This window comes from Tiliqua scincoides, chromosome 5 (genome assembly GCF_035046505.1).
Source record: "Tiliqua scincoides isolate rTilSci1 chromosome 5, rTilSci1.hap2, whole genome shotgun sequence".
Lineage (NCBI taxonomy): Eukaryota > Metazoa > Chordata > Lepidosauria > Squamata > Scincidae > Tiliqua > Tiliqua scincoides.
Window position 1 is genome coordinate 99770856 of NC_089825.1, and position 24973 is coordinate 99795828.

Sequence of the window (24973 nt, forward strand, 5' to 3'; positions counted from 1 at the left end):
TTGAGTCATTTGTGACGCTGTGTGAGCAACTGGGTGTTCCCCTGGCACATGACAAGACCGAGGGCCCTGTAGACAGGTTGACCTACCTTGGAATAGAGTTGGACACCGTTAATCAGTGTAGTAGGCTCCCGGAGGCAAAGCTGGTCAAGCTGTCTGGCTTGCTTCGGCAGGCTTTTGCAGCCAAAAAACCGACACTCAGGGAGTTGCAGGTGCTCGTCGGGCACCTCAACTTTGCTTGTCGGGTGGTGGCTCCAGGCAGGGCCTTCCTGAGGCGTATGTGTGAAGCAATGGCAGGGTTACATAGGCCATCTCACCGTGTGCGGGTCTCGTGGTCCCTTCGGGAAGACATAGCAGTATGGCTCGCTTTCCTCGACCAGGTTAATTGGGTGTCTTTTTGGAGGTCAGGGTATTTGGTTGAGGCCGAGCTCCAGGTGCAATCTGATGCGGCCGGGGGCCATGGGTTTGGGATTTATTTTAGGGGCAGATGGTGCGCTGCCCGCTGGCCTGGTGAATGGGTGCAGGATGGCATCACTCAGGACCTCATGTTCCTTGAGTTTTTTCCCATCTTAGTTGCAGTGCATGTGTGGGCCGAGGAGTTTGCCGATTCTTCTGTCCGCTTCTGGTGTGACAACCAGGCGGTGGTCAGAATTATTAACAGTCAGACTTCTAAATCACCTAGGGTCATGCACTTGGTGAGAGCGTTTGTTCTCCAGTGCCTATCAATTAACATCCTTTTTTCAGCTAGGCACGTGCCCGGTGTATGGAACAGCATTGCTGACACTCTCTTTCATTTTCAGGGGGAGCGTTTTCGGCAGCTGGCACCAGAGGCGTGGCCGGACCCAGACCCAATGCCCCTATGGCTGTGGAGCCTTGGCTCAGAACCGCCCAGGACATGATCTGGGCTTCTCTAGTGACAGCCACCAGGGTTAGTTATGCCAGGAAGATTCAAGAGTTTGTGGTTTTCCGCAAGCAGCATCATCTTGAGGACGTGTGGCCTCTGCAGGTGGATCACCTGATGAGGTTCATCATTGCCCTCAGGGATAGGTTCAGCGCGTTCAATCGCTGTCTATTTAGCTGCCCTCTCGTTTCAGGCTAGGGCTTTGGGTTGGGTTGATAGCACTTCTGATTTTTGGATCGGGAGAATGCTGGAGGGGTTGAGAAGGAGTTGCCCCAGACCCCTTGATGTCCGTCAACCAGTCACTCCTGGTATGTTGAAGGCCCTTTGTGCCGATTTTGAATTGCTCTGTACATCTCGTTATGAGGCGCTGTTATTTAAGGCTTGTTGCCTGGTTTTATTTTTTGGGGCTTTTCGTCCCAGTGTGGTTCTGTCCATTTCCAAGTTTAAGCCTGGGGATAGAGCCCTGCAGTGGGGTGATTGTGTGTTGGGAGCTAATCATGTTTATTTATTTTTAAGGCATTCTAAGACAGATCAACGAGGTAAAGGACAGTGGGTCCATTTGAAGAGGGCGGCTACTGTCGAGATCTGCCCTGTACAGGTGATTGTCGCTTATTGCAGGGTGGCGCCGCAGGGTGCGGGCCCCCTTTTTTGTCATGAAAATGCCTCTCCATTGACCATTTATCAGTTTAGGGCTGTGTTTCACGCTGCCTTGCGGGGACATGGCGTGGTGCCCGACCTGTTCGGCCTGCACTCCTTTCGGACTGGTGCGGCTTCGACGGCAGCCAGGCTTGGCTTCCCGGCGGGGGCCATTAAAAAGATCGGCCGTTGGTGCTCCGGTGCCTTTCGGTACTATGTGCGTTAGGCCCGTGGGTCAGTGGGGTCTGGCCGGCAGTTTTTACGGGCTCTCCCAGTGGTGGGGGGGGCGTGTTGACTGGCGTTGCCAGCCTTGGTGCAGAGTGGGGGCCGTAAGGTGGGAGTCCCTGGTTGTGTTGCCTGTGGGCATCTTGTGTTTTGTTGATTCAATGGCTTATGTTGCCTTTTCTGTTTCAGGTCTGCGTTCGTTACCTCTGGTGAGGGTCCTGATCTGCGGACATTCGATTATCTTTTGGGCCCGGAAAAGAGCAGTGTCCAGCAGCTTCGGCTCCCAGTTGGGACTGGGGGGTTTTGCCAGTATCTCCTGGGTTGCCAGAAGGGGCATGTGTTGGGGCCAGTTTATGCCTATGCTGCTGCATTATCTGGAATGGCATCCCCCTCCTCAGGTAATCGTAGTACATCTAGGGGAGAATGATCTGGGCCAGAGGGCTTCGATGTCCTTGAGGCTCCAGGCATGTAGGGAGTTCTCGATTCTTCGTAGCTGGTTCCCGGGGATGGCTATCCTCTGGTCGAATCTCCTCCCGCGGCGCCTGTGGTGGGGGGCACGGAGTTTGCACAGGATAGATGTTACTAGAAAAAGAGTTAATGATTACCTGGGGAGGGTAGTGGTTGAGCAGGGCGGGGCAGTTATCAGGCACCCGGCTATTGGGTTTAAGGAGCCTGCCCTGTTCCACAGTGATGGGGTGCATCTGTCGCCTGTTGGCAATGATTTGTTTTTGTCAGACCTGCAGCAGGGCTTGAAGGAGTTTCTCCTTGTGGGGAGCGGTGAGGACAAGCGCTAGGCTGTCCTCCCCTATGGCAGGGTACGTGCGGGGCTGGGTAGGTAGGGACTTGGCTCGGTGTCTATCCAAGGCAGCAGGGTTAGGGGTAAGTCTGAACCGCTTCCATGATGCCTGACCGGCTCCAGGAGTCAGGCAGGCAGACCCCTGGCCTGGACTGACAGGATGGCGTGGCTCGGCCGGCTAACCTGAAGTCTGACTGCCGTGCCCCCTTTGGGGGTGGCGGTGAAAGGCCTAAGCTGGCAATTGACAGCTGGGGCCTCAAGCCAGGTGGTACGCCCAATGAGAACGCAGGGGGAGGCAGGCGGCTAGGACCGCTTCCCCCATATGGCCCCGCACGATTGATGTTCAGTGTTATTGCCCTGCTGCAGTTGAAGTTCAATAAAGTGACCCATTTTCATCCAAGCCGAAGTCTCGTGTGTATTGCGGGTGTGGGGGTAATCAGTATTAAAAAAAAAAATCCACAGAATGCTCACAGAGGGTTAAACTCCAGCTCTGTGGACAAAAATGGAGCTGCTGACAGGGTGTGTGTTTATGTTGAAATTCTCATTTAATACTCCCCTGATGTCCCCATCATATCTGTAAACAAGGTGGGAGGAGTGGAGCAAACTGTGAGTGCGCAGACAGAAGTGGCACGAGGGAGGAGGGTCACATGCAGCAGCGGGCAGGCTTACCAGTATGACCCACTCCTTTGCAGCTCTACTCATAAGTAGTTTTTGTGCTCGCTTCGGCAGCACATATACTAAAATTGGAACGATACAGAGAAGATTAGCATGGCCCCTGCGCAAGGATGACACGCATAAGTAGTTTCATTATGACCAGACATTCAATGAGCCTGCTGAAACCATGCCATGACTGCTGGATGGCTATGAATTACCACCACCACCACCCATGTTGCTTTCTTCCCCCTTTTCCAGGGGAAAAACCTTCTCCCAATTATCACTGGTTCCTTTAGAGATGGACAAGAGAGCTCACCTGCCTCCCCCCAGCTCCTTCTCAATGCAAAACCAGGACATTCAGTCTTCCTTGCCTCTGGCTGGAAGGGCCCTGCTGCTTGCCTGGTCTGAATGATGGCCCCACAATGCCTTTCATGCCTCAAAAAAAGTAAGCAAGCACACCCAGACAGAGACACTTGATTCTGCCCGTGTGGGGACTCGTTTCCGAGTCAGTGGCCTGAACTCAAGTCAGTGCCAGAGTAAATAATATATACCACTAAAGTCATAGCATGGGGTGGCTGCTTTGCCTTCTTTTTTCATTTTTTTAATAAGTAAAAGAGCAGTTGGAGGACCTGGCAATTGGAGCAGAACTTTGAGGATGTGGCCACAGTTCTTTAGAACTTTGTTGTGGTTCTGCTGCTGATCTCAGCACTACACAATATTCCAGTGGCTTGCAAACATTTTACAGGTCCTAGAGGCTGCTGTCTGATTTATAAACACTGAGGTGTGTGGCTATAATGGTGGTTGGGCAGCAGTGCCCCCCCCCCAATTTGCAGTTTGTTTAACCCTTGATGAACAATCTGCCCTGTTAGTTTTGCAACCAAACAAAAATGGGGTCATGTCCCACTGGTGGGTTTCAGACTCACAGTTTGGGAACTGCTGCATGATTTGAAACAGAACAATGCTTGCCTTTGTCAGGGCCCCTCCCAGATGCCCTGACCCCCGACGTGTCTGGGAGCAGGCACCCCATGCCCAGGGTGGGGAGGCTTCACTGCGCCCAAAGGGGGCAAAGCAGGTTGGCACACCTCAACCAGCCAGAGGGGGCTTGCAGGGCAAACAAGGAACACAGAAGGAAACAAGCCAAGGACAGGAAAGGCCTTTTCTGCCCCACCTGGAGGAAAGGGAGGGGCCAAAGGGGGCAGGCTTGCTCCATAAAACAGAGAGGCCAGGGATGAGAGGCAGTCAGCGTGAAGCAGGGAGCTGTGAGGTCAACAGCTCCTGCTCCTAGGCCAGGTTTGGCAGCTCTGCGAGGGAGGAGGACAAGGGTGCTGGAACTCCCTCTCCCTCCAGCCAATCTGAGGCCTCCCTGGGGAGGAACAAGCCTGTTCCAGGCCCCTCCAGGGGAAGGCCCCTACAGCCTTGACAAACTATTTGGTGCTTCTTTCTGTTTAAATTTTCACATAGGGGCATGATGGGAAGTGTAACCATATGTCCTAAAGTCCTAAAGCCCCCACCCCACCCTCCACCATTATTCTGCTTTGTTAAATGTTGCCCCACTGCTATTGAAAAAACACCATGTTTTATGTGTACACCATGTATAATATGATTTGGCCCACCTGCGTAACATTCCCTTAACAGTTTTATTTACCATAGAGTAGCTGATCTGTAATGAGGGGTGAAATTAGAACTGGAATCACAGCAAAGACATCACACATCTCACATCTCACCATGATCTAAGTACAGACTGCGCTCCGTAAAATTGCATACCGTTTGGTCTTCGTAAATATGTATGTTTTTCATTTCACAAAGACAATCAGGGAGATGTTTAGGTACTCTGTAATTATCCAGAATACTGTCATTTCCTTCCTTGTGCAGTTGGTAAGAAATACATCCATATTTCAAAAGGAGTTGGATATATCCTGAACTGTATCAGTGCCCCATGGTGGAACAGAGATCACCAAGCATCTCTTCTTTGGAGAAATATTTTAGGAGGAATCTCTGTGGGCACATATGCTGCTTCCATGTGGCTCCTGAGTGAGGCTCTATCGAGGTGCCAGCTATAGAGATATCATTGTAGCTGGAACTGTAGTTCAGGATGCAGACGTTCAGATGCAACTGGGTTAGACATGCATTTGCAGCCCTGTGGTTGTTTTTGCTCTTCTTGCTGCTGCTTCTCCCTTCTCTTGACTGTTGGGAGGATGTGCCCAGTGAATGTGAATTTGAAGAAAGCTATGGGGATACTAGGCTAGGAGATGCTGCCATTGGTGGGGTCCTCTCTCTTATACGTCCTGTACACTCTGCAATCAATTTTCAGAGACTACCAGCAATGAAGAAAGGCCCTTTCACGTAAGTTATTTCTTGTTTGGTACCCATCATGCTATTTGAAATATGAAGACTAGGGATCAAACAACTGCATTGGGGTGGAATTTCAACAGGTGCAGCTTGTTGGGAAGAACAGTTTGGGGATGGGGCTGTGCCATGGCCAGGAAGGGAGTGGAGAGCATTGAAAGCAGCTCTGTTTATATCCTACCCCTTTCCTGGCCACAAACTACCTACATATGTCCACTTGGACTTGCACCAGCAAAATCATAGGCACAATGGGTGCATTGTAGCAGCTAAGACTTGCTTCAGGACAAAGGAAGAAATGTTCCCTTACCTAAACATTTTTGTTCTGCTCAGATGAACAACTCCATTGTTGCACCCCTCTTCCTTACACCTCTTTAGTTTTGTTTCCTTTTCTAATTGTACTTGGAATGAGCTTTTCACTGTAGAAGCATATATCCAATAGCATGGGAGTCATTGTCCCCTAAAATTGAGTGCTGTGTGATTCAGCACTAAAAACAACATTGTTCTTGACACTGATTGACCAGAATATACTGCTCACAAGACAACAGCTGTCAGTCATGCCCAGGATGAACTACACTGTAGTAAAACTGCCCTCAAGAAAATGCTATTGCAGATGGAATTACTGTACATGTACATGTGATGCACATGAGATACAAGGGAGGGCACCAAGATGCAGGTCTCCTGTTGTCTTATTTATTATTATTATTTATTGGACTTGTAATCTGCCTTTTTCCCCAAAGGGCACCCAAGGCGGGTGTGTCTTGTGTGCTCCCTGAGGCATCTGGTAGGCCACTGTGAGCTACAGGAAGCTGGACTTGATGGGTCTATGGCCTGATCCAGCAGGGCTCTTCGTATGCTCCTATGTTCTTATGATAGACCTTATTTCTGCTTGAATGTCAATCTAATTTCAGAAGAGAGTACAAACATTATCAGCATGTCCTGGCCTTCATTTTTGCCATTCAGGAGATCAACAGGAATCCCAACCTCTTGCCCAACGTGACCTTGGGTTTTAAAATCTATGACAACTTTTTTGAAGGAATGGCGACATATAAGTCCATCCTGGATCTACTTTTCAAACAGCAAAGGAATGTACCCAATTACAAGTGTGATAAGAAAGGTGATGTCTTGTCTGTCATTGGGGGATTCACGGTAGAGTATGTCATCCAAATGGACAACATTCTTAGCCACTACAAGTTTCCACAGGTATGTCCATTCAGATGCATGAATGGATGGTATAAAACTGCTCTTCACTTCTTATATTATTTGGGACTTTATCAGTGAATCCCCTTTTTTTTAGCTTGAAAAGAATTGCAGGTTTTCTAAACCCCCTAAAAGAGGTTCTAAAAGGTTTTCTAACCCCCCGTCGGAATTTTTATAAAAGAATAGCCTCATTACAAAGAAAGCCTCATTAAAAGAAAGCCTCATTACAGCTGAATTCCTTCCCAGTCTGGCCTCCCTCTGGCTGCTTCACCTCCCATGCAACTTGATAGCAACTTCTCTCTGCCACAGTTGGTCAACTAGCTATCAGCATGTCAACAGCTCTCAGATACTTCTGGTTGTTTCAAACTGGTGTCCTCAGATCTTCAGGCACACATGGCAGCAGCTCTACCACTGAGCCAGACCTCCTGCACAAAATATGTCTTTCAGTATATAAAACTCAGGTTTGTTTCCCAAGAAAATGTGTCATAAATACAGCCCATTATAAAAACTGTTCTTAAGTTTAAGCGCACCAATCTTGTCGCACTGATTTCAATACTGCTTAGTCATGTCTCATATTCTGGGGATACAAACCATAGAGGTGATTTTATTCTTTTAAAAAAATGGAAACTTGAAGCTCAGTCAAAACAATAGCTTGGTCTGAATCAAATACCTTACCCATTTCAGGACGTTAACTGATGGCTTGTGGACATGGTGAAAGTAAATGTAACAAATTCAGAGCACAACCCTATGCATGTCTACAAGTCTCCCTATGTTCAATGGCGCTTATTCCCAGGAAAGCGTAATATAGTGTATAGTGCTGCAGACTTGCTATAAATTCTAGGCGGGAATGTCCAAAGACACATTGTTCAGTATGCTTAAAGTATCATTGATAAGCAAAAGTCTGGACTGTAATAAACAGTTTGTTATGGATAACAGTGGTTTATTTTCAAACCTGTTATGAGCCATGTTTCCCCCTGCTAGATTACCTATGGAACATATGAGATACCAGTCACAAGAAATAATTTTTCTTTTATATTCTGGATGGCAATAAGGGAAGGTACTCTACACACCGGAATAGTCCAGCTACTACTGCATTTCCAATGGACGTGGATTGGTCTCATTGTTTCAGACGATGATAGTGGAGAAGGCTTTCTGCAGAGGCTGACCCCATTGCTGGCCCGGAACAGCATTTGTGTTGCCTTCTTAGAAAGGACTGTCATTTTCAAGGATCTTAATTTTGACACCAATAAAAATACAGTCAAGCACAATATATTAAGTATACACTCCAAACTTTTGTCCATGACAGCCAATGTTGTTGTTGTTAACGGGGACAATCAGACTCTGTTGCCATTGGTAGTCATTTTACATACTGCTGAATTTCACCATAGAGCTGTTATAGGGAAAGTTTGGATCACACCACCTCAGTGGGATTTCACCAGCGAAATTGAGGACTGCTGTGCAAAAACATTCCATGGGACTTTGTGTTTCACAACCTCCACAAGGCCCGTGCCAGGATTCCAGGACTTCCTTCAGACTCTAAAGCCTGATAAGTCACTCACACGTTTTCTCTGCCTTTTCTACAAATTTGCATTCGGGTGTTGCAGTGATGTGAAAATTAAAACTTGCAAACACTGTACTGGAAAGGAGAAACTGGAGAGCCTGCCTCAGTCTCAGTTTGAGATGGAGATGAGTGATCAGAGCTACCGCATTTACAATGCTCTCTATGCTGTAGCTCATGCTTTAAATGCCATATATATGCCCAGACCAAAAACAATGCTGAACAGGGACGCATCCAAACTGTTGAACATTGAACCCTGGCAGGTATATTCCTCACTGTATTGATATGGTTATGTATGATACTGCTACTAGGAAGAAACTTGCTACTGAGCAGAATGAAAAGTCTTCTAAATGAAATTGCTGTGGATGGAATGGGTGGTGCGGGTGAAATCATGTCCCTGGGCACTTGGGGTGGACACACTGTGGAAGCTAAGCAGATCTGGATCTTGCAGGACTTTGAAGACAGACAAACTGGGTATCCCAGATGCAATGCTTTAAGTTGCAAAATGAAAGAAAGGTGGAATATAAATATTTATTTAATTGTGCAAACCAGCCACTAGCATTGTTAACACAAAGCTCCCTGGAAACCTTTGAGTAGGGGAACAAATTATATACTTCAATAAGGCTCAACCAATTCAGCTTTCTATCACCAATGCAGCTGCATTGTAGCCCCTAGGCCTCTGTGACTACCCCCAAACTGCAGGATGTAGTGCATGCCCCGTTGGCATAGCTGCATCAGTGCTAGAAAGTTGGATAGGATTGGGCCCATAGATATGGAAATGTTGGATATGATGGTGAGCTGAGAGGAAGATGAGGAAGATCTGCCAAGCCTATTCTGTTTTTAATGAATGAATAAAACGTTCTTGTAACTTGTACATCTCAGGTTTACAGGTACCTTTTTTTGACCGGGGGTTTGATACAATACAAGTGTACAATAAGAATGTATGAACTATTTTCTATTTTCCATTTTTGTCCAATCTAGATGCACGCTTTTCTGAAAAATGTCCACTTTAACAATGGTGCTGGCCATGAAGTCTGGTTTGCCCAGGAGGAATTGTCATCTGGACTTGATGTCATCAACTGGGTCACTTTCCCCAATAAGTCCTTCCTTAAGATTCAAGTTGGAAAGATGTCTCCAAGTCAAGAGTTTACCATCCACGATGATGCCATTGTGTGGAATAGCAGATTTAAGCAGGTTGGGCTAAAATCCTTCAGCAAGGTGACCGCCTCATTTGCCTGGGAACATGATTTTACTCACACCACCCAAGCATTCCTGAACAACTGAACATACCCGGAGTCATGCACTGCATACAGTGGTGGAGGCATGACTGAGAAACCTTTGAGATGTAAGGGAACTTATTTTTCACTTGCCTCTGCATAGGCCCCTGACAGCTTATGGGTCTCCTCATGCCTATGCCAGCTATATAATTGGTATAAGCCCAAAGAGACCCAGACAGAGGAGCAGGTTGAAAAATAGGGAATACGATCCGAAATGCATGACTGCCATCAGATCAACCCCTTCCTTCCCTGACATACCCCGGCTCCTCCCCTGAAGTGTCCCATTATCTTCTTCACTGCCCATGGCCCACCCCTGCCGATATTGTTCAGGTCTTGTAGGAATGCTACAAATACACCATTAGTATACATGCATAATGTTAAATATCTTAATCCACTTTAATCTAAACCAGGGGTGCCCAAACCCCGGCCCTGGGGCCACATGTGGCCCTCGAGGCCTCTCAGTGCGGCCCTCAGGGAACTCCCAGTCTCCAATGAGCCTCTGGCCCTCCGGAGATTTGTTGGAGGCCGCACTGGCCCGATGCAACTGCTCTCAGTGTGAGGGTGACTGTTTGACCTCTCGCATGAGCTGTGGGATGAGGGCTCCCTCTACTGCTTGCTGTTTCACATCTGTGATGCAGTAGCGGCAGCAAAGGAAAGGCCAGCCTTGCTTTGTGCAAGACCTTTTATAGGCCTTGAGCTACTGCAAGACCTTGATTCATTCATATAAGTTCATCTTTAATATATTCATTTATGTAAACTTATGTAAATTTATTCAAAATTTAAATGTAAATTAATTCTTTTCATCCCCCGACACATCCCCCGACACAGTGTCAGAGAGATGATGTGGCCCTCCTGCCAAAAACTTTGGACACCCCTGATTTAAACCCATACTGGATCATGCCTCTATGGACACAGAATAAAACTATTTTAAACATATTTGCAAGGCACATAGCATGTCATGTTGATTAACCAAATACTTACATTGAGATAAACATGGAGATAAATATCAAATAGATAGCTGGGTTTTGAGGTGGGCCCCATCTTTTAACAAGTTGAAGCCCAGTGGAAAAAGAATGGCTATAGTGGGGGGCATTAAAGGAGCTTCTACTTATGTCCCTATTTTTTATTCTTAGACATTACCCCAACAGAATCTAATTGCTATTGGACACTGGCATACATGGAGTGTGGGTAAAATGCCCTGGGGCGCCACCCCTCTGAGCCAGATGGCCCCCCTGCCACCATCCTCACCCCTGCTGCCATCCTTGTCCCCTCACCACTGCTTTTGGCTGCCCTCTGAAGGCATAACGGGGGCTGCGGAGGCTACACATGTCAGATCTATAGCATTTCCCAACATGCATACCATGGTAGTATCAAGTCTAATATATTTAAAATGAAGAGAAGTGAATGGAGACACGCCTATAATTAGTTCGTGAACAACCTAATTGATCCTGAACCACAGTTAGCTGCCACCCACACCCTCACCACCATCCACACCTCCCAACTGCCATTTTCGACTGCCCTCTGGAGTCCTTCTGGGATCCGGGAAGGCGGCACAAGGTCAGCCCTCCCGAGGCCTTCTTAAAAGCCCTTCAAACTGTCACTTCTGGTTTTCTGACAAAAATGGGAAGTAATGTATAAAAGCACTTGAAGGCCGCTGGAACGCCAGAGGAGGCTACACGATGGTAAGGGGTAGCAAACACTGGGAAGGCAGCATTCTGTGATCCTGGCCTCGGGCGGCACAGGGGCCAGGAATGTCAGTGCTACTGAGCCAATTCCCTGATGAAAAAAAGCATGCTAGGTTTTCTGCTAGCAGAAGGGCACATTGGGAATAAAATCTAATAATGATGTATTTCGTGTTTCATTTGGCTCTGCCCTGAGCTCTTTTGAGCCTCAGTAGGAAAAAGAAATCTCTCTACCAAAATGTGAGTATAGAACTCTCCCTGAAATCAACAGAACAGAGTCTTCAACAGGTCACTTGCAGCAGGGGAGTAATCTGTTGCTGGTCAGGTGAGCTCCTACTCTCGATAAGCTGAAGTGCACTGAAAGGGAAGGATGGTCATGGTGGTGGGCATTAAATATTCGCTTCAGTGTTTCTCCCCATTCTTTGTTCTTAGAATCTGCCTCGTTCAACCTGTGTTGAGAGCTGCCATGTTGGACACAGCAAGACGGTTCGAGAGGGGGAAGCAATCTGTTGCTATGATTGTACTCCGTGTCCTGATGACATGATGTCTAACCAGACAGGTGAATGGAAGTGCACAGATTTTCCAGGAAATATTTGCAAATACTAGTCCACCCTAAAACCATAACATATGGCTTTGTATTGGCCTGCTCTTCTCCAAATGCTAAGTTTATGATGCTCTGATTCTTAAAGGTAACACTGATTAGAACTGCAACAAGGGAGGCACCTTGAAAGACTTCAGAGGCAGTCCATCATACAGTGCACTTAATCATAAGTGCACTTAATCCTGCTGGTGCCTATCCCTTGCTGCATTTGGTCAATCCCCTCATACTAAACACTGGAGAGCTAACAAGGAAAAGGAGGAATTCTTGTCCAATATTTGCTTTCAACCTCCCATCATTCTTATGACTTAATAGTTCTACTGACACTCTTTGTCCTTTTCAGACGCAGTTCATTGCTTCATATGCCCAGCAGATCAGTACCCAAACAAGAACCAAGATCAATGTATCCCCAAACGCATGGCCTTCTTAACCTACAATGAGCCCTTAGGAATCAGTTTGGTTTCCTTCACTTTGTCCTTTTCAATAATGACAGTTTTGGTGATATGGATCTTTTTAAGGAACTGGAACACTCCCATTGTCAAAGCCAACAATCAAAACCTCACTTGCATTCTTCTCAGCTCCATCCTGCTTTGCTACCTTTCCTCCCTTCTCTTCCTTGGAAAACCTGGAAAGGTCTCCTGCCTTCTCCGACAATCAGCTTTTGGCATTATTTTCTCTGTGGCAATTTCTTCTGTTTTGGCAAAAACCATCACTGTGGTCCTGGCCTTCATGGCCACCCAGCCAGGGAACAGGATGAGGAAATGGCTGGGGAAAAAAGTGGCCCACTCCATTGTCCTTTCCTGTTCCCTCATTCAAGTGGGGATCTGCACTGTATGGCTGTCAACTTCTCCTCCGTTTCCAGATGTTAACATGCACTCCCAGACTGAGCACATCATAGTGGAGTGTAATGAAGGGTCGATCATCATGCTCTATTCTGTCCTGGGCTACGTTGGTTTTCTGGCCCTCACCAGCTTCACAGTTGCTTTCCTTGCCCGAAAACTGCCAGATACTTTCAATGAAGCCAAATTCATCACCTTCAGCATGCTGGTCTTCTGCAGTGTGTGGATCTCCTTCATTCCTGCTTACCTGAGCACCAAAGGGAAAGACGTTGTGGCCGTGGAGGTCTTTGCCATCTTGGCCTCCAACACTGGCCTCCTGACTTGCATTTTTCTCCCTAAATGCTATGTAATTGTTCTAAAACCAGATCTCAACTCCAAGCAGCTGCTAACAGAGAAAAGAAGTAATTAAATCCGATTCTAAGATGGTAGTTGTTTTGCATGTTTTTTCTCTCTACATGTTTCCATACAGTATGAATACTGGACCACAGCATATCTCATTTTTAACTGACCTCATATCCCTTTAGAATCCATTTGGTGGGGTGAGAAATCACTTCAGAAGCAATAGTTGCATCTACTTGGAAGCTATCAAAGGATAATGTTAATATTGCAGGATAAAGATACAACACATAAGTCAAAATGTTGAAACAAGGAAATACAAATTTCATATTAGAAGCATGATACTGATGCAGCACAGGTTCTTTGGGAAAGAACCCAAAGGTTTCCATTCTCTTCCAAGGATGGAAGAATTGTCTTCCAAGAAGTCCTTCCTTCACAGGAAGAACGCTTTTTCTAAGAAGAGGTAGCCTACTTAACTATTCTTTTCCATCTCCTTTCAAATGACTTGGCCTCTTGTCTGGGTGAAGTTGAGGGACATCTGCCTCTGCTGGGCTCGCATCGAGTCCCTTTACTGTTGTATGCTGATGATGTGGTCCTGCTATCTCAATCATGTCTTGGTTTAAAACTTTTGGTTCTTAAATGTGTAGGTTACCTTACATCAAACAAACATTCCCTCAGTTTTGATAAAACTAAAATTATGATCTTTAGTGATGCTTGGAGGAAATATTCCTGGCCTTTCAGAGGAAGGCAGATTGAGCAGGTAAAATGCTTTACCCCCACACCCGCAAATAAAGAGTCCAGACTTCGGCTTGGATGCAAATGGGTCACTTTATTGTGTCTCAAACTGCAGCAGGGCAATAAACTATAACCTCAAGCATGCGGGGCTATATGGGGGAAACGGTCCTAGCCGTCTGCCTCCCCCTGCGAACTCCTTGGGTGTACCGCCTGACTCGAGGCCCCAGTTGTGAATAGCCAGCCTAGGTCTTTCAACGCCACCCCCAAAGGGGGCAAGACAGTCAGACTTCAGACCAGTCAATAGAGCCTCACCAGCCTGACAGTCCAGGCAAGGGGTTCGCCTGCCTGCCTCCTGGAGCTGGTCAGGCATCATGGGAGCAGTTCAGGCTCACCCCTCACCTTGCTGCCTTGGATGGACACTGAACCAGAAACTTACCTACCCAGCCCCGCATGTATCCTGCCACAGGGGAGGACAGCCTAGCGCTTGTCCTCACCACTCCCCACAAGGATAAAATTCCTCAAGCCCTGCTGTAGGTCCGTTAAGAACAAATCATTGCCCATTGGTGACACCCCATCACTGTGGAACAGGGCAGGCTGCCTAATCCCAATAGCAGGGTGCTGGATTACTGTCCCGCCCTGCTCAACTACTACCCTTCCCATGTACGCATTAACTCTTTTTCTGGTGACATCTATTCTACGGATGCTCTGCGCCCCGCACCAAACATGCCGGGGGAGGAGATTGGACCAAAGGATAGCAATCCCCGGGAACCAGCTTCTAAGCATTGAGAACTCCCTGTGGGCCTGAAGCCTCAAAGACATCGAAGTCCTCTGGCCCAGGTCGATTTCCCCTAGATGTACCATGATTACCTGGGGAGGGGGATGCCATTCAAGATAGTTAAGCAGCATGGGCAAGAACTGTCCCCAGCACATGCCCCTTCTGGCAGCCCAGGTGACACTGGCCAGGCCACCCAGTCCCAACTGGGAGTCGAACCCACTGGCCAACGCTCTTTTCCGGGCCCAAAAGACAATTGAGTGTCCGCAGATCAGGACCCTCACCAGAGTCGACCAACGCAGACCTGCAACAGAAAAGGTAACATAAGCCACAGATATGGAACCAGAACAAGATGCCATAGGTAACACGACCAGGGACTCCAACCGGACCATCCCTCCACTTAACAGCAAGGCTGGCGATGCCAGTCAACATGCCCCCCCCCACCACTGCGGGAGCCCGATAACACAAACTCCGGCCCCCGCGACTGGTGGGCCTCAGCAAACATAATATTCAAAGGCATCTGAGCGCCATCGCCCAATCCTCTGAATAGCTCCCAGGTAGTAGTAGTAAACCTTTAATGGCATAAATACATCTGTAACAAATTCAACAAAACAATGACACCAAAAAGCATGCAACACAAGCGACACACACCAAGGAAAAATCTATCCACAAAGAGTAAACTGTTCAACCAACCAATACTATGACTCAGGAATCACGGCTTAGGATCAACTATAAAGCGTTCTGGAAATTCCCAAAGCAAGTGAAAAAAACAACAGGTCACACATTTTGCAAAGACAAATTAACTTGTCTAAAAGCAGGAGTTTTTGATAGAACAAGAGCCAGGTATCTGGCAACAGCAAATGTCATCTTCCATAAACCTTGAAAGAGAGAATTCACATGAAGGAGGATAATAGGAAAACCAGGTGGCTAAATATAATTTTCGTATAGAAGAATGATGAAGACAGAAAAAGAATATATGAGACAGAGTGTCTGGAACTTCCTTACAAAATAAACAAAGACGTTTGTCTCAAGGGATACACAAAAAACGACCATAATGTACTGCGGAAGGGAATATGTTAAAATGGGCTAACAAAAAGGCTCTTTTCAGCTGTGGATTAGTGAGAGTGAAAAAGTAATTGGAATTCAAAGCATGTTGAGGAGATAGACCAAAGAAAAGAGGAGAACAAATGGGATTGAGGGTACTTTTGAGAAAATTAAATTCAGCCAAGAAAAGATTCTCCCTAATAATACTGTAGGCTTGTTGTAAGCTTAAATCTGCTAATGCTTCGATAGAAAGATTAATGGAAGAGAGTTTTGCTTCCACTGATCGAAACCAAGAGGAGACATAGGAATCCTTTAATAGAACTGAAATAAGAGAATCAGGGGACGGAGTTAAGTGAATTCTGAGCCAAAATTTAAATGTTAACAACCAGGCATAGGTGGAGGGAAGATGAAGACCTAGCTCTATTAATATAGAAGAAAGACGAATAAGGTTAGGAATTCCAAGAATCTTCCAAAAGAAGGAAGCAGCTAACCGATCAATATCCTTGGTAACTGCTTGTATCCAAATGGAACTCCATAAAATAAATGGGAAATAATCTTGGATTTAAAAATTTGAATTGCAGCAGGAATGAATTGATTTCCGGAATTAAAATGATAATTTACGATAGCTGAAAGGTGAGTGTTAGTGGAAGAAATAATTGCCTTTTTGTGAAGAGACCATGATAGTTTGTAGTGAAACAGAAGACCTAGATATTTAAAAGATTTGACTTGAAGGTACGAATGAGAATTGATTGACCAGATGGAAGGGGACCAGTGTCGGGAAAAAAACCATAATTTGTGTCTTTGTAGAATTAATGATGAGGTCATTCTTCTTACAGTATGATTGAAACTTAGTTATAAGTTCCCTTAGCCCAGATTTAGTTAAAGCCAAGAGAAGAGCATCATCTGCATAGAGCAATATAGGAACCGGAAGATTATTAATTACTGGAAGAGAAAAAGAATTTGTCGCTAAATGAGAAGGGAGATCTGCCAAAAATAAATTAAATAGTAGGGGGGGCAAGGATACATCCTTGCCTCAGACCCTTATTAATTGGAAAGCTAAAAGAAAGAACATTAGAAAAGGGAATACGTACTTGACAATGATTATGAGAATGAAGTTGACGAAGTAAAAATAATAAATGGAGATCAATTCCCCAATTATTGAGCTTATTCCATAAAAGATCTCTATTTATAGAATCGAACGCACCTTGAAGGTCGATAAAAGCAACAAATAAACTAGATCTGTTAAAAATAGAATATTTCTCTGCTAAAAATGATAAAAGAAAAGCATGGTCAAGAGTAGAAACTCCTGGGCGAAAACCAGATTGTTCAGTCTGGAAGGTTATTTGAGCATGCCCAGGACAATAATTTAGAAAAGAGGAATTTGGCATAAATCTTCCCGATGCTGGACAAAAGACTAATTAGTCAGTAATTAGACGGAAGAGCTGGATTATCTTTCTTAAAAATTGGAAAAAGAAACGAATGCCGCCATACGTCAGGAAAACAACCCGAGGTGTTAATCAGGGTGAAAAGTGAAGCTAGAGGGTTTGCCCACCAACCAGGATTGCTTAACAGGACCTCATTAATTATGAGGTCAGGGCCTGGAGCTTTGGCAGGTTTAAGAGAGATAATTAGATCATGAATCTTGGTCGGGGAAACCGGTTTCTATTCGGGAAGATTCTGAAGGGCATCATTTAGGAGAGGAGGGGGAGGATGAGAATAAAAGGTTTTGGAAAAGTAATCTACCCAAGTAGCCTCTGGAATTGGAATTGGAGGGTGTATAACGTAAGGGGGACGACACGCCCTTGTAACTGCAGACCAAAAGGCCTTGTGGTTATTGGACAAAATGGCTTGATGTAGAGAGGACCACTTTTTAAGGGCATAGTGTTGCTGTTTATCCTGAAACTTTTTACGACATTCACTTCGAAAACGAAAATAATTCCTTAGATTATAACAGGAAGGACAACTACGGATAGAATAAAACAAAGAGCGAACTAGCTTTTTAAGCCTCCAACATTCTGCATCGAACCATGTATTGCTGGCATGGGAAGAAGGTAGATTTGGACTAAGATCACTCAGGTGACCAACCAAAGAAGTAGTTAAAGAGTTAAAAACTTTAATCGCATCAGGACAGGTCTTAGAAGAGGATAAATCTTCTAAAAGAGAAATAGTCATAGGAGCCTGAGTCCAACAAGCTAAGCCTTGCTCTGCTGCAGGAGTCCATCTGTATGGACAGGTTGGATTTGGGGAAGGCAAGGAGAGGGAAGGAGCCCCAGAAGGGATTTGAAGGGAAAGGCAAATAGGTGAATGATCACTTTCCGAACGGGGACTAACATTAAAATCAGAGAGGAGGGGATCAAGGTCTGAGGAAATTAAAACATAATCAATCACGCTAGCTCCTCTAGGAGAAAGATGAGTATACTCTCCAGGGATGTCCCGACCCCTGGCGCCATTTAAAATAAATACATTTGCTAAAATACACAAATTTAAAAGGATGGAGCAAAACTATTTATTGAAGAATCTTTGGAATGTCTTGTCTTTGAGAACCAGGGGGGAATTTGGTCTACAAAATGCCAATTCATAAATTGAGCTAAAACTCAATTTTAGAATTGGAAGAACCAATTCTAGAATTAAAAACTCCAGAAATAATCAGGGAAGCCTGGGGATGAGATTTGGAAGAAACAGACACAATCTCACTATGATCTGCCCATATATCTGGTGGGGCCAAATTCGCTGGGGGGATATACACATTAAAAAGGAGAATTTGAACTGTTTTAAACTGAAGAAAAAAAATTTGAAAATAAAGTAAATTAGAATGAAGCTGTGTAATGATATAAGGGGATCCAGACCTGGCAAAACAACAAAGACCCACACAAGGTCTTCCAAAAACATTCCTCTTAAAAGTAGGAGTAGAGAAAGAAGTATAACCTGTTAGAGTCATTGGGGACGTAGACCAAGTTTCCTGCAGCAGAATAAGGTCAAACTGGGAAAGAAATCTGATCAAATCTTTGTCAGAACGCTTGGAAGACCAGCCTGAAATGTTCCAGGTTATAATAGTTAAAGGGGGGGGGGAATGAAGAGACAGGAAGAGAGAGCTGTAGTCAATGAGTGAGTGAACTGGTGGAATCTACTACAGAGACTAAAGGGGATGGGGAGGGACAAGAGGACTTTAGTGGGGAAAGGTAAAGAAGGAGAGGATCAGAAGAGGGTGAGGAATCCACCACACTATTGCTCCTACAAATCTTCCCCTGTACATCAAGGGGGGCAGGGACATCACATAGAACAAGGGCATCATTAGTCAAAACAGGGGAAGGGGCTGGAGACATGGAAGGTTGTCCCTGCAGGGAAGAAGGAGGGCCCATAGGAGACTTAATAGAGGGGAGACCCCTTTGAGCAAGATCCAGGCCGCTATAGGAGGAAGTCTCAGAACCTACAATGGCAGTCGAGGGTTTGGAATTGTTAGATAGAAAAAAACTAGTAAAGTTATTGAAATGAGGGTCGTTAAAAAAAAAAGGCACCTGGACTGGGGTCAGGGATTTCATTAACAGGCAGGGGAAAACCATGATCCTGATATAATGCACTCTGAGATAGAGGCCCCTTATCAGGAGCTAATAAGCAATTTGCGGATGGCTGTGCTGGCCTGGGCATGCAGAGGACATAATCATCAGTATTGAGAAAATTTGCAACAGCCCTTGAGTTTGCTTTAAGTTCATCTGTCATTTCGGCCCGTGCTGGAGCAGCTGAAATTAAGGTGGTAATCGAAAGATTGTTAAACTTCTCCAGAACAACATACTTGGTAAAATCAGGGTCCGAAATGGCTCTCACTACATCACAAGAAGTGGGAGAGACGTAGGTGGCTGGGGGAAATCGCACAGATGAAGAGGAAAGATGCTGAGCAGAGCTGTCAATGCTGACGTCATTAGAAGCTGAAAAGGAGTGAGCTGGAGCCGTGAATAGACCATCTGAGCTAGAAATGGAACAATCCATCTCTGGCTCTGTAGGTGAAACTCTAGAGATTGTTTTCTGAGTGGATTCTGTGATTTTTCCATCTATTTCTGTAGCACAAAAAACGTTGGGAGAATGGATTCTATTCAAACTAGTTAGTTGTTCCATATCTATTTTACAGCTGGAAGAGAGAGAAGAGCAGGAAGGTGGCTTTGGAGTCTTTGTGACTTTCCTTTTGAATTTCATCTGAGGTCCAGCTTGTTTAAATGCTCTCTGGATAATAATATTGCAAGATCTCAAATGAGATCTGATGTTGAGCAACTTATTAGAAATGTGGACAGAGCTAAAAGATAAAAAAAAGTTGTTTAAAATTCAGACGGGTGGGAAGAAAAAAAAATTCCAATAACTCCTCAGAATGAAGTTCATGATTCAGCAGCTGCGATAGGGAGTTCAAAATTCTTGGCTTGTTAGTCCAAAGAAATGCATCATAACAAGGAATGTGTAAAACAATGTCTGTAGGACGCAATGACAGCTGGGTTTTACAAGCAGGCCCCACTGACCGATGATTGCTGTTAATCATTTCAGCTGGTGGTGAAGAGAGGGGGTGGGGGTAAGGCTGGTTTCTGGCTCACTAGCTCCATTCCTTTTACACCAGGCAGCAAGCGGTGAGATGTTCTGAGACACAGAGTTAACCTGTTCTCCAATTCCACCCAGCCGCTCCAAAATTAACAATAAAGTATGCGCAGACATCAAGCAAGCATCGCTCAGCTGCTGTACCAGAATCTCCGGCCGCGAGGCAGCTCCTAAAGTTTGTTCACCCTTCCGGTCAAACTCCCCCTCGGGGGAAGAATTCTTTCTCCTCCTTTTCCCCCCCTTGCTGCTCCCTGGTCACAAAGTCCGGAGAGGGGCAGGCAGTGTCACCCAAGAAGGATAACAAGGGCGGCAAAGAGGAGTTATTACTCACGGCCCTTGAGTCCTGTTCAGCCGGTTGCTCCTTTGCAGAAGAGAGATAAGAAACTATTTGAGACTGGTGATGTATTTTAAGTTTCTTTTCCCAGCCCTTCTTTTTTTGCTTCGCCTCCCTTGAATCCTTATCATCTGGGAGGTTAATTCTTATCCTTTTCTTCCCCCTAATTGGAGGCATAATCTGTTATATTTTAGTTGGAGGCAGGGAGAGAAGTAAAAAGGCTGCTATCCGTTCCGCAGTTTACCGGAAGTCTCAGCTCTCAGGTATGGAAGCCAAGCCTGCATGGAAGCCAAGCCTGCATGGAAGCCAAGCCTGGCTGCTGTCAATGGGGCACCGATTCTAAAGGAATGCAGGCTGAACTGCCCGGCTGCCACTCCAAGCCTCTGTAAGGCGGCATTAAAAACTGCCCTGAACTGATAAACTGTCAGGGGGGAGGTGTTCTGGTGCCAAAAAAATGGCCTGTCTCCCCGGGGCGCCACGCGGCGGTAGTCCACGATCACCTGAACCAGACAGATATCCACAATGGCAGCTCTTTTCAGGTGGACCCACTGGTCCTTGCCACGCTAGTCAGTTTAGAACACCTTAAAAATAGAGAAACACGGTTAACACCCAACTGACAATCGCCCCATCGCAAGGCTCTGTCCCCGGGGGTGACTTTGGAAACAGACACTACCTCACTGGGGCAAAAAGCCCCAAAAAATAAGACCAGGCAACCAGCCTTGAACAGCATCTCCTCATAGTGCGATGCGCAATGTAAACCGAAGTCGTCATATAAGCTCTGTAATAGCCCTGGGATGATCGGCCTCCGGGCATCCAGGGGCACCGGACAGGTCCTCCTAATCCCATCCAGCATCCGCCTAACTCGGAAATCAGAGGTGGTGTCAACCCATCCCAAGGCCTTGGTCTGGAAAGAAAAAGCTGCCAAGTAGACAGAAATCGAGCATGCTGACAACTCCCTGTTCCAAAGGGTAATCATGAACTTCATCAGGTGGTGTACTGGCAGAAGCTATGCATCCTCCAGACGCTGCTGCCTGCGAAAAGCCAAAAACTCCTGAACCTCCCTCCCATAACTGACCCTGGTAGCGGCTACAAGGGAAGACCAGATCATGTTTTGGGCGGTGCTGAGCCAAGGTTCCACAGCCATAGGGGAATGAGTTCTGGGTCCAGACGAGACTCCAGAGCCAGCTGCCTGAAATGCTCCTCCTGAAAACGGGAGAGAGCATCGGCAATGCTGCTTTCAACCCTGGGCACATGCCTTGCAGAAAAAAGGACATTAACTGATAAGCACTGGCGAACAAACGCTCTCACCAAGCGCATAACCCTGGGTGATTTAGACATTTGCTTGTTGATGATTCTGACCACCGCCTGGTTGTCACACCAAAAGCGAATGGAGGAGTTGGCAAACTCAGGGGCCCATACATGCACTGCCACCCGGATGGGAAAAAGCTCAAGAAATGTCAAATCCCTCGTGATGCCCAACTGCTCCCATTCGCTTGGCCAGCGAACAGCACACCAGCTGCCTCTAAAATAAATTCCGAACCCATGACCCCCGGCTGCATCAGATTGGACCTGCAACTCAGCCCACCAGCCTCCGTGTTCTCCAAAAGGAAATACCATTAAACTGATCGAGAAACCGGAGCCACAGGGCCACCTTGTCCCACAGGCCAGACGTGACCCATATGCGATGGGAAGGCCTGTGCAGCCCTGCCATTACTTCACACATGCGCCTCAAAAAGGTCCGCCCTGGTGCCACGACCCGGCAGGTGAAGTTAAGATGCCCAACTAGTACCTGAAGCTTCCTCAGGGTCATCTTCCTGGCAGCCAGGGCCTGCCTAAGCAAGCCCTCCAGCCTGTGCAGCTTGGCCTCTGGGAGCCTACTACATTGATTAACAGTGGCAAGCTCGATGCCAAGGTATGTAAGCCGAGTGGCGGGACTCTCGGTCTTGTCATGCGCCAGGGGAACTCCCAGCTGCTCGCACAGAGAAGTAAAAGTCGTGAGCAGCATTTTGCATGTTCCAGTACCCGCTGGTCCCATAAATAAAATCATCAAGATAGTGAGCGGTGGTAAGCAGTCCAGTCTGAAACTGGACCGCCCACTCCAGGAAGGTACTGAAGCACTCAAAATGGGCACACGAGATAGCACATCTCCTTGGCAACACTCTGTCAACATAGTAGGCCTTCAAAACAAACGCCCAGGTGGCAGAAATAATCCAGATGGACCAGCAGCAGGTGGACTGCTGACTCTATGTCTGCTTTTGCCATTAGAGCGACCATGCCGCATGACTGCAGCCGCCCTACTGCCTGGTCTAGAGAAGTGTACCTGATGGAACACAGGTCACTAGGGATACCATCGTTCATGGAGCTGCCTTCCGGGAAGGAAAGATGGTGAATTAGCCTAAACTCACTTGGGGCTTTCTTGGGACCACCCCCAAAGGAGAAACCCACAGGTTGCGAATAGGTGGTGTCGGAAAAGGACCAACCACCCTACCTGCTGCAACCTCCTTAGCAATCTTCCTCTGTACAACGTGCTCCATCCCCTTAACTGAATGCAAATTCTCGGCCAGCACAGGCTCAACAGGCCTTGCCGCCGGAATTTGGAAACCCCAAGAAAACCCCTCCGCCAAACGCACCGCTGCAACTCTGCCGGGGTAAGAACCCAACCATAAACATAAATAAGGCAACTTAATCGGTGTTGGCCCCTTTGCTATTGGAGGGAGGGAAAGAGGGAGTGCCGCCCCTGCGACTACGCCCTGCCTGCTGCCTGGCGCCCTGCCTGGACACCCCCAGCTTGGGGCAGGCGGACAGCAGGTGTTTCGCCCCGCACAAGCCGCATGCATGCAGGAAAGTGCAGTTGCTCCTTCCACACTTCCCTGAGGCATTGAATTCAAAACATGTGCGTGGGTTTTGAACCCAGGGGGCACCGTTGGGTGCCTTGCTGGGTTCTGATTTATTCCTGGCTATAAGATGACTGCTGTCTGAGCAGTCACCCCACGCTGGCCTAGAAGGGATGACTAACTGTGTCCACAATTCCCATTGCGGAACACGCCAATCCTGCGTTGGATCGCGTGCTGTGCGCAACCAAAAATGGGGGTCATAAGCCATCCAGGCCATGCCAGTGTAATCCCTGAACTCCCTGTGCACAATATCCAAATACTTGAACAGAGCAGGTTGGGGTACATCTGGAGCAGCACGGATGCGTAAATGAGAAAACTGTTCAGCCAATTAGCCCAGTTCTTGTCAATCTTCCGCTTCCTCACCACCTCCTGGTCCCGTACCGGCTCCCCCAACTTCAGGACGGGTTCAGGCTGATCTGCAGGAGGCTAAACATGTCCACATATTCGCCCCTCCAAATCCTTTCTTTGACTGCTAGAGCCAGATGACCCCCCAGAGGGAGCACGATGTCCCCATAAGCTATCTGAGGACACTCAACCTGCTCCACACAGCCCACTAACGGCAGTCTGGGGGTGGCCAAAGGGGCCATCAGGTGCCCTAGAGGAGGGAAAGCATCTAGACCTGGCGCCCCAGGAGCCCAAATGGGGGGTCGGGGAGTGCCCACACTGGCTGGCGCCAATGCAGCCTGGGCAAACCCACCCTGGGCTCCTTGCTGGCATGAGCCCCCTGGAAAATAAAGATTGGGAGCCTCCCACTGAGAATATGGCCACCATTGTCCCCCAAGGGTGGCAGAGGGCACCACAAAGCCCTCCTGCTCATATACTACCACCTGCATCCAGCACCTGCTCACCTGAAGCGCCTGGTGCCAGCAGCGTGCCCTTCTGAACTACCTGCATGGCACCTGTGATCTCCACCTCAGGCGTGTGGTCCCCTTGGGTGGAGGGCTCTGGAATGGTAACACTCCCTTGGCCCCAGATATACTTCCTGGAAGACAAAAGTTCACTAAGCCTGGCCCCCCGACCTTTCCTGGTTGATTAACACAGCGGGGTAACTGTACCGGATACCCCACCCCATCACCTTTCCCAGCACCTCGGAGGGCTTTCTCTTTCTCTCTGGCCTCAAAGCATGCCAAGAGAGCTCCCAGCTCATTGAAATCTTCTTTCCCCTCTGAGGAAGAAACTGGAGGAGAAAGAGGGGGTGCAGGTCTCTTGGGGGATTTCCTGCCCCTCTTTTGGCTTTTGTTTCCCATACGCCTGGAAGAGAATGTCCTGTCCCCCATGTGCTAAAATTCACTGTGGGATACAGGTGCCTGCCGGCACAGAACAGTAGTGGAGGAGGCACACGCCCTGACTCCCAAGCTCTCTGTCGCCTGCTCTCTTCCTGCACCCTCAGGTGGATGGAGGAGCGGCACTCAGCCCGGGAAGGTGCCCCACACGCTCTCATGCCTTGCGCGCCAACGCCCTCCTCAGTGGGACCGCTGCCTGCCTGGCCACCTCTGCCTCGCTGTCCGAGGCTCCCCACTGCCCACCGCTGCAGCCCATTGATGAGGGGCGGGAGGCTCAACAGCTGTGAGCCTTCG

The 24973-nt window shown here is 47.3% G+C and overlaps 1 protein-coding gene and 1 pseudogene across 1 annotated transcript; both read left to right on the forward strand.

Moving 5' to 3' along the window:
• Positions 1 to 3268: 3268 nt before the first annotated feature.
• LOC136654876 (U6 spliceosomal RNA) lies at positions 3269 to 3366 on the forward strand (annotated as a pseudogene).
• A 5925-nt stretch (positions 3367 to 9291) lies between these two features.
• Positions 9292 to 24966, forward strand: LOC136652587 (vomeronasal type-2 receptor 26-like). Its single transcript, XM_066629519.1, has 5 exons — positions 9292 to 9504; positions 11702 to 11828; positions 12211 to 13107; positions 14722 to 14867; positions 24787 to 24966. The coding sequence occupies exons 1-5, from the start codon at positions 9292 to 9294 to the stop codon at positions 24964 to 24966; spliced, it is 1563 nt and encodes a 520-aa protein (XP_066485616.1).
• Positions 24967 to 24973: the final 7 nt, after the last annotated feature.